This window comes from Zootoca vivipara, chromosome 15, assembly GCF_963506605.1.
Source record: "Zootoca vivipara chromosome 15, rZooViv1.1, whole genome shotgun sequence".
Taxonomy (NCBI): Eukaryota; Metazoa; Chordata; class Lepidosauria; order Squamata; family Lacertidae; genus Zootoca; species Zootoca vivipara.
The window spans coordinates 10,644,995-10,663,680 of NC_083290.1; the positions used below are offsets into that span (position 1 = coordinate 10,644,995).

At 45.4% G+C, this 18,686-nt stretch overlaps 1 protein-coding gene across 1 annotated transcript in view; it reads right to left on the bottom strand.

The window, feature by feature from the left end:
* The window catches only part of AUTS2 (activator of transcription and developmental regulator AUTS2), a 700,397-nt gene that overhangs the window by 31,910 nt on the left and 649,801 nt on the right, over positions 1-18,686 (bottom strand). The window contains exons 7-8 of the mRNA XM_060283030.1: positions 3,295-3,769; positions 233-483 (exon numbers count right to left, since the gene is read on the bottom strand). Coding sequence (XP_060139013.1) covers positions 233-483; positions 3,295-3,769 — 726 coding nt within the window. The remainder of the gene's footprint in view (positions 1-232; positions 484-3,294; positions 3,770-18,686) is intronic.

An 18,686-nucleotide genomic window follows, 5' to 3' on the forward strand; every position in this document is an offset into this window, starting at 1 on the left:
CTCCATCCCTCTCTCCCAGAATGTGCTATCCCTGTGCGTATGTATGGAATTGTAGAACTGCAGAGTTGGAAGACACCACAAATGTCATCAAGACCCAAACCCTGCAATGCAGGGATATTTTGCCCAACGTGGGGCTCAAACTCATGACACTGAGATTTAAGAGTCTCATTCTTTACCAACTGGGCTATGTAGCCCCATTGCATAAAGTATCTAAGTATATGCACATTCTTACCTGAGTAAGCACTTCCAGCAGGATGACCTGGAACTTGCAATGTCCCTGACGTCAGAGGAGGAGGAGGGGGCAATGCCGTGGGAGGGGCAAACATATTGGGGTGATGGGCGTGCGCAGGAGGTTGGATGGTGGGGGTGAAGGTATTGAGCGGGCTGTGGTTTGGCAAAGAAAGGGGGAAAGGGGATGCTGAGGGGTGGTGGCCTATATGCGGAGGGGGTTGAGTCTTGGCAGGAGTGCTGCTTCTGCTGCTGCTGTTGGTGGAAATAAAAAAGAGGTGGAGAGGAAATGTTAGGAAACAGAGCTCCTGGAAGGTGTGAGAATCACCAAGCAAGAAGAAAACAGAGAACCATCTAACCCAACATGGTACCATGAAGTGCAACCAAGTCCTCCTCTTCCTTGTCCCCCTTGCTCCAAAGCAACAGATGGCCTGAACTTTATCTCAAGGAATGGTGATGAGATGTGGCTCTATTATCTGGTCAGCTGCACCAGGATGGAGGAGTCTGGAAAAGATGCAGATCTTCCTTCTACCAGCCCAGGAGCCTATCTAACCTTGCATAGTCCACTCTGACTCACAGACTATTTCCAGGATCACAGGTAGAAAGGAAGGTTCCTGGGCCTGAGCTAGGCTTTCTTCATTCACACATTTATATCCAATCTTTCTTCTGAAATGGAACCCAAGCTGATGTGTGTGGGCCTCTTCCAACAGAGAGGTTCCCAGCCTCTGCTTGAAGTCCTCCAGTGTGGCAGTGCCTCACCCCAGTAGCTGTCAGACTACTCTTGCTGTCAATCAATTCCTCACAATAATAATAATAATAATAATAATAATAATAATAATAATAATAATAATAATAATGATGATGTATTATTTATACCCCGCCCATCTGGCTGGGTTCCCCCAGCCTCTCTGGGCGGCTTCCAACATAAAATGAAATAAAATAATCTATTAAACATTAAAAGCCTCCCTAAACCGGGCTGCCTTCAGATGTCTTCTAAAAATCTGGTAGCTGTTTTTCACTTTGACATCTGATGCGAGGGCGTTCCACAGGGCGGGCGCCACCACCAAGAAGGCCCTCTGCCTGATTCCCTGCAAGTTGGCTTCTCGCAATGAGGGAACCGCCAGAAGGCCCTCGGTACTGGACCTCAGTGTCCGGGCAGAATGATGGGGGAGGAGACGCTCCTTCAGGTATACTGGACCGAGGCCATTTAGGGCTTTAAAGGTCAGCACCAACACTTTGAACTGTGCTCGGAAACGTACTGGGAGCCAATGTAGATCTTTCAAGACCGGTGTTATGTGGTCTCGGCGGCCGCTCCCAGTCACCAGTCTAGTTGCCGCATTCTGGATTAATGGTAGTTTCCGGGTCACCTTCAAAGGTAGTCCCACGTAGAGCGCATTGCAGTAGTCCAAGCGGGAGATAACTAGAGCATGCACCGCTCTGGCGAGACAGACCAGCAACAGAGAACAAGGCTTTGCCCTCTCTGTGTGACAGTCCCTGAACAATGCTATCGCCCACCCCACCCCCTCAACCTTCTCCTCTCTAAGCTAATAATGTCCAGCTCTTTCAGCATTCCTGACTAAATCTATTTCATTTGGTCTATATACTCTTCTTAAAGCAAACTACACAAAATTGGACACAGTACTCCAGATCAATGGTAGTGGGTGTCAATTCAGTGTTAGAAGCTCAGATGTATAAGTTAATTGCCAAGTGGCACCTTAAACCTGGGTTGCAGTCACCACAATGGAATGTCTAAGCACCTTTCTCCAGTGAAATTTGTTGTTGTTGCTTTCATTTCCATACCACTTTATAGTTTAAAGAAGAAATCTCAAAGCTGTTTACAGCACATTGAAACATTTTTTAAAAAAAAATAAAAAATCTAGTACAGTGGTACCTCAGGTTAAGTACTTAGTGGTACCTCTACTTACGAATAACTCTACTTACGAATGGAGCTCCGTCCGCCATCTTGGATACGGTTTAGATAAGATTATTTCTACTTACGAATTTTTAGATAGGGTTGCTTCAACTTATGAATTTTTTCTCCCAATGCATTCCTATGGGATTCGACTTAAAAAAATTTTCTACTTACGAATGTGCGTTCGGAACGCATTAAATTCGCAAGTAGAGGTACCACTGTAATTGGTTCCGGAAGTCCGTACTTAACCTGAAGCGAACTTTCCCATTGAAAGTAATGGAAAGTGGATCAATCCGTTCCAGACGATGAAAAACACCCCCTAAAACAGCAATTTAACACGAATTTAACTGTCTAACGAGACCACTGATCATAAAATGAAGGCAATAATCAATGTACAGTGGTACCTCAGGTTAAGTACTTAATTGGTTCTGGAAGTCCGTACTTAACCTGAAGCGTACTTAACCTGAAGCGAACTTTCCCATTGAAAGTAATGGAAAGTGGATGAATCCATTCCAGACAGGTCCGCGGAGTACTTAACTTGAAAGTACTCAACCTGAAGCGTACTTGACCCAAGGTATGACTGTATAAAACAAATGCAACCTTCAGGGAGTATATGTCTAAGTGACATTTTGTTTCCCCCATATTAATTTACCTACTTAATTTATAGAACAGCCTCTGAGCAGAAGGGCACTAGGAAGCCAGAATCTATATGACATCCTTTTATATATTTGAACATGGCTATCATATCACCCCTTAACCTTCTCTTCTCCAGGCTAAACATACCCAGCTCCCTAAGCCGTTCCTCATAAGGCATCGTTTCCAGGCCTTTGACCGTTTTGGTTGCCCTCTTCTGGACACATTCCAGCTTGTCAGTATCCTTCTTGAACTGTGGTGCCCAGAACTGGACACAGTACTCCAGGTGAGGTCTGACCAGAGCAGAATACAGTGGTACTATTACTTCCCTTGACCTAGATGCTATACTCCTATTGATGCAGCCCAGAATTGCATTGGCTTTTGCATTGGCTGCTGCATCACACTGTTGATGGGGTTGGTGGGGCAGTGCCCCATTTGCCCTAATGGACCACCCTCTGCTGCTCTAGGTAGCACCTTCAACAACACCCGATGCTTGGAAAATGCACCCCAAGAGGACTCACCTCAGACTGTTGAGGCTTAAGCTGCTGCTGTTATATGCCGACAACTGCTGGGCGAGGCTGCGGGAGGGAGGGCGGAGCTGGGCAGGCGGCAGGTTTTGACGGGCAGGCTGCCCGGCAGAGGGCGGCCTTGGCAGGTGCTGTGTGGGAGTCGGGGGGCCTGTGGATTGCTGAGCCTCTCCCGAGGCCTGCAGTCCCTGGGGGGCTTCAGGTTGCGATGGGTGGTGAGGCTCCTTTGGCTGGATCGCAGCAGGGCTAGGAGAATGCGCCTCTGAAGCAGGTTCCAAATGAGGCAGGGTCCAAGCCTGAGAAACCTGAGGAGAGAGCTCTTTAGCTGTGACAGGGTCAAGCAGCGGATCTCTCCCGCCCTCCTGGCTCTTCTCTTGACTTCGTTCTAATCCCGATATTTTGGGGACTGCCAACGCCCTGGCATCTTGGTCCTCATTTTCCGTTAGTATGCCAGCTCCTATATCAGTATCTGGAAAAAGGAAGAGATGACACAAAAGAGGGTTAAGGTTACACCATGCCAAATTAGCTGACGAAAGAAATCATAAACTGAAGCCAGGGTTTCCAGCACTAGTATTCCGCCCCCTGCCTTCAACTAGTGGCACTGCAGTTATGTTCTCTCCCCCAAGGAAAATGAAGTTGGGAGCAATAGAACACTCACAAACAGTCCAATTTTGGTGTGAAAGAGAAGTGGCACATAGCTGCCAAGTTTTCGCTTTTCTCGCGAGGAAGCCTATTCAGCATAAGGGAAAATCCCTGTAAAAAAGGGATAACTTGGCAGCTATGAAGTGGCAGTACACCTTGGGTGAGATGAATGCACACAAGGGCTCTCCTGGGGAAAGAGGAGGGAAATGAAGGACTGTAAAGCTGAGTGGAAGGAGATCTGCTGTAGGGAGGGGGGGGGGAGGAAATTGATTTAGTTTGGATTTAAAGGCAAAGCTCCCTAATGTGCACTTCCTGAAAGCAACACACAAACTGAAATGCAGCAACCCTGCAAAATTCACACTTCTCTGAGTTTTGCAAGGCAATTCTCAAACCAAGCAATGTGTACAATAGGGTGATGACTTTTTCATTTTTTCCCCTCAAAAATTATTTCCTGTAGCACAGATGGATGAACTTGTGCCTATTAATGATTAAAATGAGGTATATTCCATTGAAACATAAAAAAGGTCACACACAAACAGTTTTTAATTTTTTGTATGCCGTTTTACTATTTCATAAAATTGTATTAACAATTCTATATATATTTCGTATCAAATTTGGACACAACGCCACATTCCACAATGGGGAGTGTTCTTAGCAACACTGGGTATACAAATGTCACACCTGCGCAAGGTAAAAGCCCCTTTTGGGGACCTCAAAACTCAGCCAGCAGACCCTGCCGGGCATGCTGGGAAAAGAACCTACAGGAGAGGTAGCAAAACATCGCCCTCTAGCAGCGTCATACTGTTACTGCAGCTTAAAAAAGCTTCCTTGTGTGTTTGATGACCCTATATAATGTTGTATATATGTGACTCTAAAGCTTGGGTTCAATTTTATATCTGCTTACAGTGACTTCAAAAATGGTCAAAAACTGATAAAATAATTTTTTTTTAAATCATTTTGTGTGTGAGGTTTTTTTTAAATCAAATCTCTTTGAAAGTAAGATTTCATCTAATCTTTAATGAAAGCTCATCAAATTATGATACAGGGCAATGAGGTTGTAAAAAAGTCATCACCCTAGTGTACAACAATGTGCAAACTTAGAATAAACTGTGGATAAGAATGCCTGTACAGTGGTACCTCTGGTTACGAACTTAATTCGTTCCGGAGGTCCATTCTTAACTTGAAACCGTTCTTAATCCGAGGTACCACTTTAGCTGATCCCCCCCCCAGCTGCTGCCGCGCTGCTGGTGCGCGATTTCTGTTCTCATCCTAAAGCAAAGTTCTTAACCCAGGGTACTACTTCTGGGTTAGCGGAGTCTGTAACCCCAAGTGTTTGTAACCCGAGGTGTCTGTAACCCAAGGTACCACTGTATTTGTGTAAATAGCATACAAAATACATGTTATATTAGGGGAAATTGCTCGCAAAAATGAACATATTTAGCAAAATCTGCACTAAAATGCTGGTGAGTTTTCAGCAGGATTTCTCTAAACAAAATAATTCTCGAAATGATGTGGAAATCTGCAAAACTGAACTGGGAAAACGAGTAACAGAGAGCAACCAAAATGGTCAGATTTGCCCAGTAACACTGTTATCACCCAAGGGTGTTAGTGCAATTTGGTCTGCCCAGGTCACTTAGAGCCAAAAGAAAGGAGATGTCCACAATTGGCTCTCTGGATGTTTTGAGGGTGCTGTGGCTGGATCTGAATTTAATCAAAGAATTGGAGCTGAGAGGGGGGCTGGCAACCTGTTCCTCCCTCAATACGATTTCCCTGATTTAATTCCCCTACCATCGCCACCAAAAAACAAAAAACCTACTCTTTGACCCACAATGGAAAGCATGCAGCTAAAAATGAAAATGTCAGGATTCCTGGATTTCCCTGTTTATCTCTTTCTTTGATTTTGCCAATGTGAGTTTACTCAGAAATAAATCTGACTGTGTCCAATGAACTTCATTCCCACATAGGTGTGTTTAGGATTGCAGAGAAAGAAAAGACTAGGGGTCTAAGAGAAGGAAGAAGGGGATGCTGCAGAGAAAGGAGGGAAAAGAGAGTGCAAGAAGAACCTGATGGATCAGGCCAGTGTCCCATCTTGTCTCAGCAACTTGTTATCACAGTGGTCAGCTAGATTTCCCAGAGGGAAGCCCAGAAGCAGTGTTAGAAACTTGGATATATAAGCTAGGTGCCAGATGGCTCCTTAAACCAGGGTTACAGTCGCCAAAACAGAATGTCTAGGTGCCACTTGGGGGGTCAGTGGTCTTTTTCAATAGAACTTTTGGGCTTCTGAAATTCGTTCTGATTGTGCAGATAAAACATCATGGATAGAATTCTAAAGGATGTTAGTGTGTGAGAACAGACAAGATCCATGAATCTCCCAGCATGCACCTCCAGATGGTGGAGAGGCACCCAAGGCATCTTCAGTTGGTTGCGAGTGGCCAATAGCCAGGTGCAAAATGTGCTCATTTTTAGCATTGCCCAGAAGCGAGACCCAAACACAAGAGCACTCTACCCTCCTGTGGTTTCCAGCAATTGGAATTCAGAAGCACCACTGCCACCAACAGTGGAGGTAGAGCATTGTGATCTTGGCTAGCAGCCATGAATAACCTCAGCCTCCATGACTTGGTCTAATCCTCTTTTACAGCCATCCAAGTTGGTGGCCATTACTGCCTCTTGAGGGATTGATTTCCATAGGTTATGTGCTGTGCGAAGAAGGACTTTATTTTGCCTGCCCTGAATCTTCCGCCATCCCACTTCCCTGGATGCCATGACAAGCACAGAGGGCAACAAACAGGACATAGTGCCATCAAGAACCACCTTTCCAGGAATAAAAAAATGTAATATTGAAGGAAAGGGAGGGGGAGAGATCACAATAATTAGAGAGTTAGGCCTTCCTGTTAGAAATCCCCCATGAAGAAACTTTCTCCCTCCACCCCCACAAAAAAGGGACAAAGCATTTTCCAGTGGAACTCCCTGACACACAGTGTGTTCCACTATCACCTGGGTATTAGATGCCTAATCTCTCTCAAATGCCAGATATTTGTCTGATTCTTGAATAGGAATGTGAAACACAGACTCCGTTTTTTTTTAAAAAAAGCTTTCCTTCTCCGAGGTAATGATAAAACAACTTATAATTTAATATAAATCTATTTGCTCCAATTGTGCCTGGTGCAGGGGGAACTGGCAGCCTGCAGCTAGGGGTGTTTCGATGTTTTTCATTCTGCTCATCTTTGTTGCACGCAGCACTGCTTCCATTCCACTGCACTTCACCTCCCAACAAAAACTACATTATTCATGGCACGGTCTGCTGCAGCAAAACTACATAACTTACGCTGTTATGTACAAAAACGACATTGTCCTTGTGTTATTCCATCCCAATCATTTCAATGCAGAGGAAACACAATGCAAATGGCGGGCGGGGAGACATAACCATATTTTTTTCCTTTGCAAACCGAAAGCAACAACTACCGGGAAAGCCAGCTGTATTAGCAGGCTTGATTTCTGGTACGAATAAGTGAACATTGGCGATTTCCACTCCTGCTCTCATCAGAATTCTCAACTGCAGACCCAACCTGCAACGTTAAGCAGCAACGTCAGAGCGTCGCAGTATCAAACAGGACTTGACTGGGGGTACGAACGGCAGTGTTGGTTCCTTTTACCAGATTACATGGGTATTGGATCTTGGAGACAGGCTATTTCTTTGCCCATTTATTAAAGTTCTCTTAACAAAGGATTTGCTTGTGTAGGCTTCCAATCTCCTTTCCCAGGGGGCAAACTTGGAGCGTGGCCTTCCACCTGTCACCATCCCAGAGGCTCGTGACTTATCTTGGCTGCTGAAATTGGTGAAGACATGTTGAGGGAAAGCACCGTATTCGTTTTACTCAAATTAGCTCTGTAAAAATGGGGAGGTGTAGCGATGGGAAGGGGGTTGGCAGCCCGTACAAAGATTCCATTTTACGCTTGTCGTTTTGGGTAAACATTCATTACGGATCAGGAAAGTCTGCATTGACCTCAGCCCCCATCCGCACCCCCTTTCACCAGGCCTCAGCAGGATCGGAGGCCTTGTATTACGGAAAACCCTGGTAATTGGGAGCCTGGCTGGCAGCGCCAGGCATTGCTCAACGAGCAAATCAGACTTTATTAAAAACAGCTGAATTTTCTTCAGCCGCAGTCTCTAAATAATGGAAGAGAACCATGCAACGGAACATGGTAAATGAAACCACATCGACTGCTCTCACGGGGGGACTCGTTTTTCTGTTTCTAGAGACAGATAGCTGTGCCCATTGTTAGCCCTACTCAAAGTAGACCCACCGAAATGAAAAGGCATGACCAAATGAGATCCATTCACTTCAATGGGCCTACTGTGAGTGGGATTTAGTTGGCTTCGTCCCCCACTTCAATATAAAGAGCACTGTTAGATCAGGCCCATCTCGTCCAGCATCCTGTTTCAACAGAGATCAGGCAGACTACATAAAGCCCACAAGTGGGATATGGGGGCAATAAATCTCTCCATCAACTGGTGTTGAGAGGCATAATGGTTTGGGTCCTGAAAGCCAGCACATCTCGTAGTCATTGGTACGAATCTGCCTAACCTTCTTTTGAAGGCATTTAAGTTGGGGGCCATCACTACATCTTGTGGTAGCAAATTCCATCCATTTGCAATGCACTGTGTACAGAAGTACTTTCTCTTGCCTGTGTCGACTCCTTCGACATTGAGCATACTGTCACAGACAGGGGAGGGAGAACGGAGCCGTTGTGGGCATAAGGTGCATTTTTTCCCCTCTAAAATGCAGAATGATGCACAAACCAGACAGAACACACCTATGTACGAACCCACGTGGAAATTACACAGAGGTTTTCTGCTTTGCTATGCTTTTAAACCAATATAAGACTGATCCATTCATCCCAATTTGCATCCATTAGATCAGGCATCCCCAAACTGCGGCCCTCCAGATGTTTTGGCCTACAACTCCCGTGATCCCTAGCTAACAGGACCAGTGGTCGGGGAAGCTGGGAATTGTAGTCCAAAACATCTGGAGGGCCGAAGTTTGGGGATGCCTGCATTAGATGATGATGTTATTCTTTTGTATAAAGGTAAAGGTAAAGGGACCCCTGACCATTAGGTCCAGTCGTGACCGACTCTGGGGTTGCACGCTCATCTCGCATTATTGGCCGAGGGAGCCGGCGTATAGCTTCCAGGTCATGTGGCCAGCATGACAAAGCCGCTTCTGGCAAACCAGAGCAGCACATGGAACGCCGTTTACCTTCCCGCTGTAGCGGTTCCTATTTATCTACTTGCATTTTGAGGTGCTTTCGAACTGCTAGGTTGGCAGGAGCTGGGACCAAGCAACGGGAGCTCACCCCGTCACAGGGATTCGAACCGGCGACCTTCTGATCAGCAAGCCCTAGGGCTCTGTGATTTAACCACAGCGCCACCTGGGTCCCGATTCTTTTGTATACTGTAGCCAAAACTGAACCCTTTACTGTTCTCACGGAAAATTCAATTTGGAAATAAATAAATAAATAATAATAATAATAATAATAATAATAATAATAATAATAAACATCACACCCTTTCCCCCACACTTGAGGCAGATTACCAGGGATGCCCAAACTTTTTTCAAAGAGGGCCAGATTTGATGAAGTTAACATCTGTGAGGGCCGACCTTCTTTTTACGATTTTACCCCCAAAGTTGTTGAGCTTATTTTAGTATTGAACTTTAGTATTGAGCTTTTTAAAGGATTTGACCCCAATAAATAAACTGCCACAGGGGCCATATAAACCTGGCTGGAGGGCCAGATCAGGCCCCCAAAACGGGCTTTGGACATGCCTGGCTTAAACAAATTAAAAGACAGAAAAAAACACAAAAAGCAAAAAACATATAAAGGATAACCACTAGGCCTGGGCAATATATCGTCCAGGACCGGTATGAGGAGGGGAATGTGATGTCAGCTTCACTCAGCGGTATATCGCTGGTGAACTGCCACCACTCCTGATTCCCTTTGCTCGTGACTTCCTCCAGCAAGGGTTGCTAGCAGCTGTGGCAATTTCACCCGGTGCCTCTCAGGCTGAAGCCAACGTAGCTTGTTTTTTCAACATTATATCGTCAGACTGCAGTTTGGCTGGTGATATACCACAATGTTGAGAAGCTGATATCACCCAGCCCTAATAATCATGCCAAATTAATTAAACTCTCATAGAATTGAAACAATATAGTAAACAGATCTATTAAAATATAGGTAGTAGAAACAGCACAGCACTATTAAAAGCCTTTTCCTTTAAACAAACAAAAAAAACAGTTCTGAACTCTTCGAATAAACAATTTTAAGGGGAACAAGGAGGGAGCCAATCTAATTTCTCTAGGGAGGAAGTTCCAAAGTCCGGGTAAAGGTAAAAGGACCCCTGACCGTTGACGACTCTGGGGTTGCGGCGCTCATCTCGCTTTACTGGCCAAGGAAGCCGGCATACAGCTTCCGGGTCATGTGGCCAGCATGACTAAGCCACTTCTGGAGAACCAGAGCAGCGCACGGAAACACCGTTTACCTTCCCACTGGAGCAGTACCTATTTATCTACTTGTACTTTGACGTGCTTTCAAACTGCTAGGTTGGCAGGAGCTGGGACTGAGCAACAGGAGCTCACCCCATCGTGGGGATTCGAACCGCCAAACTTCTGATTGGCAAGCCCTAGGCTCTGTGGTTTAGACCACAGCGTCACCAAAAAGGCCCTCCCCTGCATCCCCACCAAGTCTGCCTTTGAGGGTTGCAGAACTACAAACACTATACAGATTACAGTACAGAAGAACAGGATCAGCAGATTTTGTTGTAACTGCACACAAATATAACCATTCATCGGTTGGAACCTTCTTGAATTGTCTACTTAACAGTGCAAAAGGTGGTGTTTGGGATTGTAGTCTTGAGGGGGTAAACAACAACTCACGGTATTCTTGGGGAGACGCTGTGTGTTTAAAATGTGTGGTATGGATGTGAGTCAAGTCAGAGCTCTGGTCCCCCCTAGCTCAGCATTGTCTACCCTGCCAGATGGTTAGTCTTTCCCAACCACACTGGCTGAAATCCTGGGGTCAATCTTGAGCCCTGTTTGCATGCAAAACATGTCCTCTACTGTTGAGCTTCCCAGACATCCCATTTTGCCATCTCTGGGAACTGCAATTTTTAAAAGGAGATTAATACCAAGTTATAATAAGCACCTCCAGCACAGCACTCAAAGACGCTTTGCTCCCCCAGCATGGGAAATGAGATTACAGGCTCCAAGTGTGCTGGAAATGCCACATGAAGGCAAAATCTATGAGCTTTGCTTGCCGACATTGCAGGAGCCTCTGCTGAAATGCAAACACGCAACCGCCTCCATCAATTAGGGTAATAAAACAACGTGTTTTTCATCCTTCAGCCAAGTTCTGCTCTAAAAACTGGCTCCCTAGAGTGCAAATCCTTCCAAGAACATAATACCCCTCTGTTGTTTCCTTCTTGAATTTGTTCAGCTGTCATTTGGGATAGACAGTAAATGGGCAGTATGGGTTTAGCTTCCTAACTCTTTGTGACACTCTGTGGAGGGGAAAGATGGAAAGAGGGACATAAACCATCTCAGCCCTGGACAAATCTATATTTTAAACAGCTGGTTTCCTAACCACAAGGGGGGCATTTCTCCACATGCAGATAAACAGAGTGCATTATTAAATCAAAAAGTGGTACTTTAAAAACAAAACAAAGCCCTAATTCTAGGAGCTACTAACTCAGGGCGGGAAAGCTACACATTAAAAGCAGAAAGTATTAAAGCAAGCATCCAAGATTGGATTTTGGTGTCTTCTGAAATAACTTCCTCTAAAAGGAAAGAAGGCTGATCGCCGAAGAATTGACGCTTTTGAATTATGGTGCTGGAGGAGACTCTTGAGAGTCCCATGGACTGCAAGAAGATCAAACCTATCCATTCTGAAGGAAATCAGCCCTGAGTGCTCACTGGAAGGACAGATCCTGAAGCTGAGGCTCCAATACTTTGGCCACCTCATGAGAAGAGAAGACTCCCTGGAAAAGACCCTGATGTTGGGAAAGATGGAGGGCACAAGGAGAAGGGGACGGCAGAGGATGAGATGGTTGGACAGTGTTCTCAAAGCTACAAACATGAGTTTGACCAAACTGCGGGAGGCAGTGGAAGACAGGAGTGCCTGGTGTGGCTTCCGGTTGACCACGCCATCTTGCTCAGACGGGGGTCCGCACAGCGGAGCGGACCTCGGCGCTTCAGAGGTGGAGGGAATCGTTCCAGCGAAGCGAAACCTCCTTAAAAGCCCCAAATCGAGCTTTTTGGGGACAGATTTTGCCTGGCGGCGCCAAAAGCGGGCTCTCTCCTCCCCGGATCGGCTTTGTTTAAGCCCCCGAGAGCGAGGAGGTGAACCGCGGCGGACAGGCTGACATTGCTGCTCTGAGAGTGCGAAGCTGCGAGTCTGGGAAGTGGAGGTGGCCAATTCTTCAAAGAACATTCAGCAAATGAATAGACTGTGAGTAATTTGGATTCTTTGGAATGTAAATTAAGGCAACAATTTGGACCTGGGAGAGAGGGGAAAAGAGGAAGCCACCCCCCCCCCCACGGTAACATAAGAGACAGTAAACAGAAACCCGAAGCCGTAAACAGAAGATTTTAACTTAAAAGGATTCCTCAAAGGCATCAAAGAGAATCTCCCCTAAATGCAGGGTAAAAGGGGAGAGAGACTGTGGTTGTGATTGCCCTGCAGAAAGAAGTTAAGACTAAGAAAGACCTTTCTTTTCCTCGGGAGCCGGCAGCCCAGAAAACCCAGTGAGCTGATCAGGATTTATAGTTAAATTTTATTTCTATCTTTATCTCTGGACTTTTTGGAAATTCTTTTTTGGTTTATATGCTTTTGAAATGTGAGTTCGAATTTTATTTTTAAGAATGCAGCCAGCTTGTTAAAATGGAGTCGAGAAAATAGACTGCGATCATATTCCACCCCATGTGACAAGTTTTGACCTTGACAGGACTGAACTATGTCAACAAAAAGGTATCCGCCTGAGTTTCAGCGGACTGTTTTGACCTTAATGTGGGAAGCAAGAATAGAACTATGTCAAGAGGAGACACAACGGCAAGTGTTACAGCAACAATTCCAGGTGGTGATGACAGAATATGATTTCCTAGAAGATGAAGCTTTTGAAACTGAAGAAGACGAATGTGAGAATGACAATGAGGAGGACTGTGATGATTTAACACAAAATGAAGCCCATCACGAAAAAAATGATGATTTTACTCTACAAAAAGTTGGATGGAGTGCCTCCCCTTCGAGGGGGGCACGACTGGACTTACTGGAACTCCAGAATGACCACAGGGAAGAAGGAAAAATTAAGCAGAGAAGAGAAGAAGCTCAGGGGTCTGATATGGAGGCCTGGATGGCAAAAGACTGCAAACAGGGGGTGGGGTGAAGGGAAAGTGAAGTTGTGATTGTAAGGATGGGTTAATAGGACTATAACTGGACTGCTGACTATGGAACTTGCTGGATTGGTGGGGTGGAGCCGGTACTCGGGGGGTGTAAGGTTAGTTTGGGAATAGTTATAGGTTTAAAAAGTGAATTGATTCTGGAAAAAGGTGAAAATATGGAGGCCTATAGAGGGGTAAAAATTAGGCACGGGAAGAAAAAATGGGAGTTTGATTTCTCAGTGATTGGACAATAGGCGAAAATGATAATAGTTAGTTTAAAAGTGGTACAAGATATAAAGGTGTATGTTATAAAATATGAACTATGAAACTGTTGAAGATGATAAATAAGGGAGGAAAACCGGGGAAGGGTGGGAGGGTGGGGAAGCCCACAAAATATGGTTTAACAATTATGAATTTAACAATTATGATGAATTTTTTTTTGTCTTTTTTCCTTTTTGTCTTTTTTTTTTCTTATTCTCTTTTTTCTCTTTTTCTCTTTTTGTATTTTCTTTTTTTTGGTATGACAATAGATGGTTGGATGGATGAACTCCTGCGTACTGCCCTGGTTCACTGGAGCTCCCTGGTGGCAGGGGGGGGCTTGGGGGGCAGGGGAGGGGGAGGAGGACAGAAACCCAATCATAAAATGGACCACTTCTGACTGATCACCTGCGTGGGATACTTCTGTGGCAGGGGAGGACCCATGGAGGGGGGTGGGAAGAAGGTGGAAAAGGTGTTTATGTATGTACCATCTTTTGTAATTTGTAAAAATCAATAAAAATTATGTTTTTTTTAAAAAAAGGAGTGCCTGGTGTGCTCTGGTCCATGGGGTCACGAAGAGTCGAACACGACTAAACAACAACAACAACAAAAAGAAAGCTAAATGAGAACTTTCTTTATGGGGAAGAGTCTGTTAGGGTTGCAAAGCTCAAAGTCAAGATTGCCTTACAGATCTTTAGTGTGCACAATCCTATATAGCAGAGGTAGTCCACGGGGTCTCCTTCAAGGTTTTTGAAGTACACTCCCATTGATACCTGCGGGGATGCGGATGCAGCATGGGGGCACCCCCCCACCTCAGCGTAAGACACGCCACAGCATGTCTAGCTGCCATGCGCACTCTCTGACCTTCGCCTCCCTCATGGAAACCTTTGCTTAATGTTTCACTTGGCTGATAAATAGTTAGATAAAAGCAAACGTAGTCTCCCATCTCCAGACATGGGCTTCAACTTCCATCAGCCCCCAATCCTCAGCATGATCAGAGGTCAGGAATGGTGGGAGTTGTAGCCACCAGCATTTGGCTATCATCACATCAACTGTCCCTGATGCATAGCAAGTATTCATGGTCACAATCATCCAAAAGGGGGACAGGAAGATGGACAACTTCACAGGCTAATAAGCAACTCTCAAAATATCTCATATGCAAAGTAAGAGACAGCATATGTCAAAGCGGAGATAGCCTGGCTGCAGTAACCTATGCCACAATAACTTCTACAGTGTTTTGTATGTAGCTTTTCTTTAGAAGATGGTTGGGAAACTGCAGGTAATCTTGAATGCAGCCTCAGATGCTGGAGGCACCCAGTTTTGCCCATCCTTACTCACAGCGTGTCTTTGCAAGGTCTTAGGTAAATGAGTTCTTTGCCCACTTCAGACGCTTTTAGCAGGAGGTGCCAAGGACTGAATCATAAACGTCCGGGAAGCAAAGACTGTGTTTTGCTCCTGAGCTTTAGCCTAGGGGTGCAGAGTCTTTGGCAGGAGGGGATGACAGTTGTTCATCTGGAGAGCCCAAGGTTCTCCACACCAGTGGCATGCGGTGAAATTCTTCATAAGGGGAACAGTTAGGGCCAGGGGTGGCAGCTTGTGAGGGCAAGGAGGGGGGCAACATTGCGCATGTGATGTTGTACATGTGAGCATTAGATAGATAGATAATTTATTACAGTCCGAGACCAGCATATATATATGTCAGCATTGTGCCCTAAGCTGGGCAGAAGCTTTCTGGACTTTGGCAAGGAGGTAACAGGCCTCTGACAGAATGCTGCAGCAGGCTTTGGGAAAGTGGCAAGATGGCTCTTGGACCCCATCAGAGCATCACGCCTTCCTCCCTAAACCAGGCAGAAGCTTCCTGGGTTTTGGGAGTGGGTAGGGTTGCCAGACTCAATAGTGGACAGGACTTCTGTGCCTTTAATTGCCCTGCTCTCTTTTGAGTCTGGAAACCTTAAAGAGAAACCAGCAGACCCTTTGTTTAATTTCCAAGCAAAGGGTCTGCTGCTTTCTCTTTAAGGTTTCCAGACTCAAAAGAGAGCAGGGCAATTAAAGGCACAGAAGTCCTGTCCTCTATTGAGTCTGGCAACCCTAGGAGTGGGGCACCAGGCTTTAATGCTTTAATGCTCTAGATTACCGTGAACATTTAGGGGACTAGCATAGTTGCCCTACTGACTACAAGCCATTGTTTCACACCTGTGCTAGCATGTTCACTAGCAACAATTTGATGATCATACTCATGGTCTTTTCCCATGTTTCCCTTCTCTCTCTCTCTCTCTCTCTCTCTCTCTCTCTCTCTCTCTCTCTCTCTCTCTCTCTCTCTCTCACACACACACACACACACACACACACACTACACTCCTGTATTGATCAACACAGATATCCCATCTGATGTTGGAAGACTGTTAGCAACATCTACTGTACATTTATTTAGTGCCTTGGCAAAAAGACAGGATATAAATCCAAAAAACAAACCAGCAAACAAATTAATAAATAGCAAAAGGTCTGGAGGAATAAAAACTATTCACCTGTCGTGAAAAATGCCATAGAAAAGGTGCCTGGTGAGCCTCCCTGGGGTGACAACTCCATAAGCGAAGTGTCACCACAAGCAAGCTCTCTTCTTCATAGACAGCTGACTAGCATCATTTATTAGTTGTCACCCAACAAGACCTCAAAAGAAGATTTTTAGATCTGGAAAGGTGTTTCTAGGAAGAGTCTTGCCGCATCCATTCACAACATCAATTTCTTCTTCATTGTAACTGAAGGCAAGAGTTTACTTGCTTCGGGGAAGCTAGATCAGCACGTCTGATGCCTTGACACCAAACAAAACAATCAATGCCTTCACATTCATACTATTGACTCTCCTCCAGCAGCCCAAAGGCATGAAGTTTAAAATTTCATCTGAAGTAGGTTCAAACAGCACAATTTTTTCCAGAGTTTGCACATTTTACCCAGACTTACATGGAAGTGTTTTTCTTTTCTTTTCTTTCCAGGCTTCTAGAGAGAAGTCAAAGACAATAGGAATGCAGTGGCTGATGGGGCAGAAGGAAGGGGTCATATAATTGTAGAGTTGGAAGGGACCCCAAGGGTCATCTAGTCCAACCCCCTGCAGTGCAGGAATCCTGCCCAGTAGGTGGAGACAGAACCAATGGCAGAGCCAAATTATTCTGGTTTTGTCCTTATCCTCCTTCCTGCAGAATTCCTACAGAATATGGAGACTAAGGAGGAGAAGGAGGAAGCCAAATGCCGGTGCCATCCTTCTGGACTGGTTGTAAATTAAAAACCAGGCTTGTTGGGGGTGGGGGTGGTTTGAGGGCAGCCTGAGAATGGAGGGGCAGGCCCCATAGGACTAGCCTTGTGTGCTTTTTCATATTAAGTGTGTGTGTGCTTTGTCAGCTGAACTAGACTATTTCCAGGCCCAGTTTAAACTGCTGGCTTTAACCTTCAAAGCTCTAAAGCAGACTTTGGCCCACATTACCCAAAATGCTGCCTACTTCCCAAGGGCTTGTTTTCAACTAAAACTCACCGGAACTCAGTTCCATCCAGCACCTCTCAGGTGGGCACCATTGCCATTCTAAGAGAAGGAGGGAGGCGTTCATGGTGAGTGCTGCCACCTCTTTTTCTAGAAAAACAGCACTGTTCAGGAGCGGCTCGCCCATTGGCCCTAGTGGCGCCAAGGGGCGCCCCAGCAAGTGGGGCAGCTGTGTGGCGGCCTCCCTTTCCCTCCTCCTGGATGCCCGCCAGCCGCGCCGCTTGGGGGAGAGAGGTAAACGAGCGGAACAGGGGCACTAGGACCCTGTTCCGCTCTGCAGCGACAGGGCGCTGCGTTTCATTGGTAGAGGCGATGCCACATGGCAGCACCTCTACCAATGAAACGCAGCGCCCTGTTGGTGGGAAGGAAACGGCCGTGGACCCAGCAAGCGCCGGAGTCGCGGAAGATGGCCGACATGCCAGGTAAGAGCTTTCCTTTAAAAAAAAAGAAGAAGTGGGGGGGGTGCCCGAGGGATCTGCACCAGGGCGCCCGATGACCTTAAGATGCTACTGGCACTGTTTTTTCCCCTTAAGTACCTACCTGATCCTTAATATCTCCTTTGGAGGCGCCCTGTTTGGGTCGCCCCTTCCAAATGGAGAGAAGTGAGTAACCACTAGGGAGAGGTCCTTTTCAGTAGCGCCATCCTGGTTTTAGGGTATCCTTCTCAGGGAGATTCAGCTGGCACCATCTCTGAGATCGTTTTGGTACCAGGTTGATAGGCATGGGTGAGAAATCCAGTTCGGTTTTGCATTTAAAAGGCGAACCTACCGAATTCACCCTCTCCGAAACAAGACGATAACCAAGGCACAGTCGCCCTTTGTAATCTGCACTTCTCCAAATTTTGCAGTGCTGCTCTACGGCCACGTAAGGGGCACAAGAACACACACACTAGGGTGAAAGGTTCATATAAGTGAATATATTGGTGAAAATGACAAAGAAAAAATGCACAACATTAGGGGAAGGTGCCTTGCAAAAATGTGCGTTAGGCAAACTTGCGTAGAAGCATGCGTATTTTAGGAGAACTTCACACTAAAATGCTGGTGAATTTCCAGGAGCTTCGGTCTGTAAATAGGATAATTATATAAAATAAAATTTATAGTAAGTCAGATAATATGGAGAAAGTAAAGCTTAAGCACGTCTTTAAGGGATTTAATTCCGGAATGCAAGGGGAAGATTGGAGGTCTTGAAAATTTAATCGCAAATGGATGTACAAAGCAAGCAATAGTTAAAGATTGGATAATAATTTATTCTGTATTTCTCATTTTGTCTATAATATCTATTGTACACTTCTGTTATAAAGTTTTCAATCAATAAAGCACTTAAAACAAACAAACAAAAAGAATTTTCATGAGTTCTACAAACTTTTTTTTTTAATCAGACTGGTGTGGAAATGTGGAGAGATGAACTTACAACTGGAAAAATGGGTGAAATGGCTGGATTCTTCCATCCCTACCAAGCAAAAACGTTCCCAGACCTTTACATAAAATCTTGGAATGGACCTCTGTGTTGTTGTTGTTTTTTTTTAA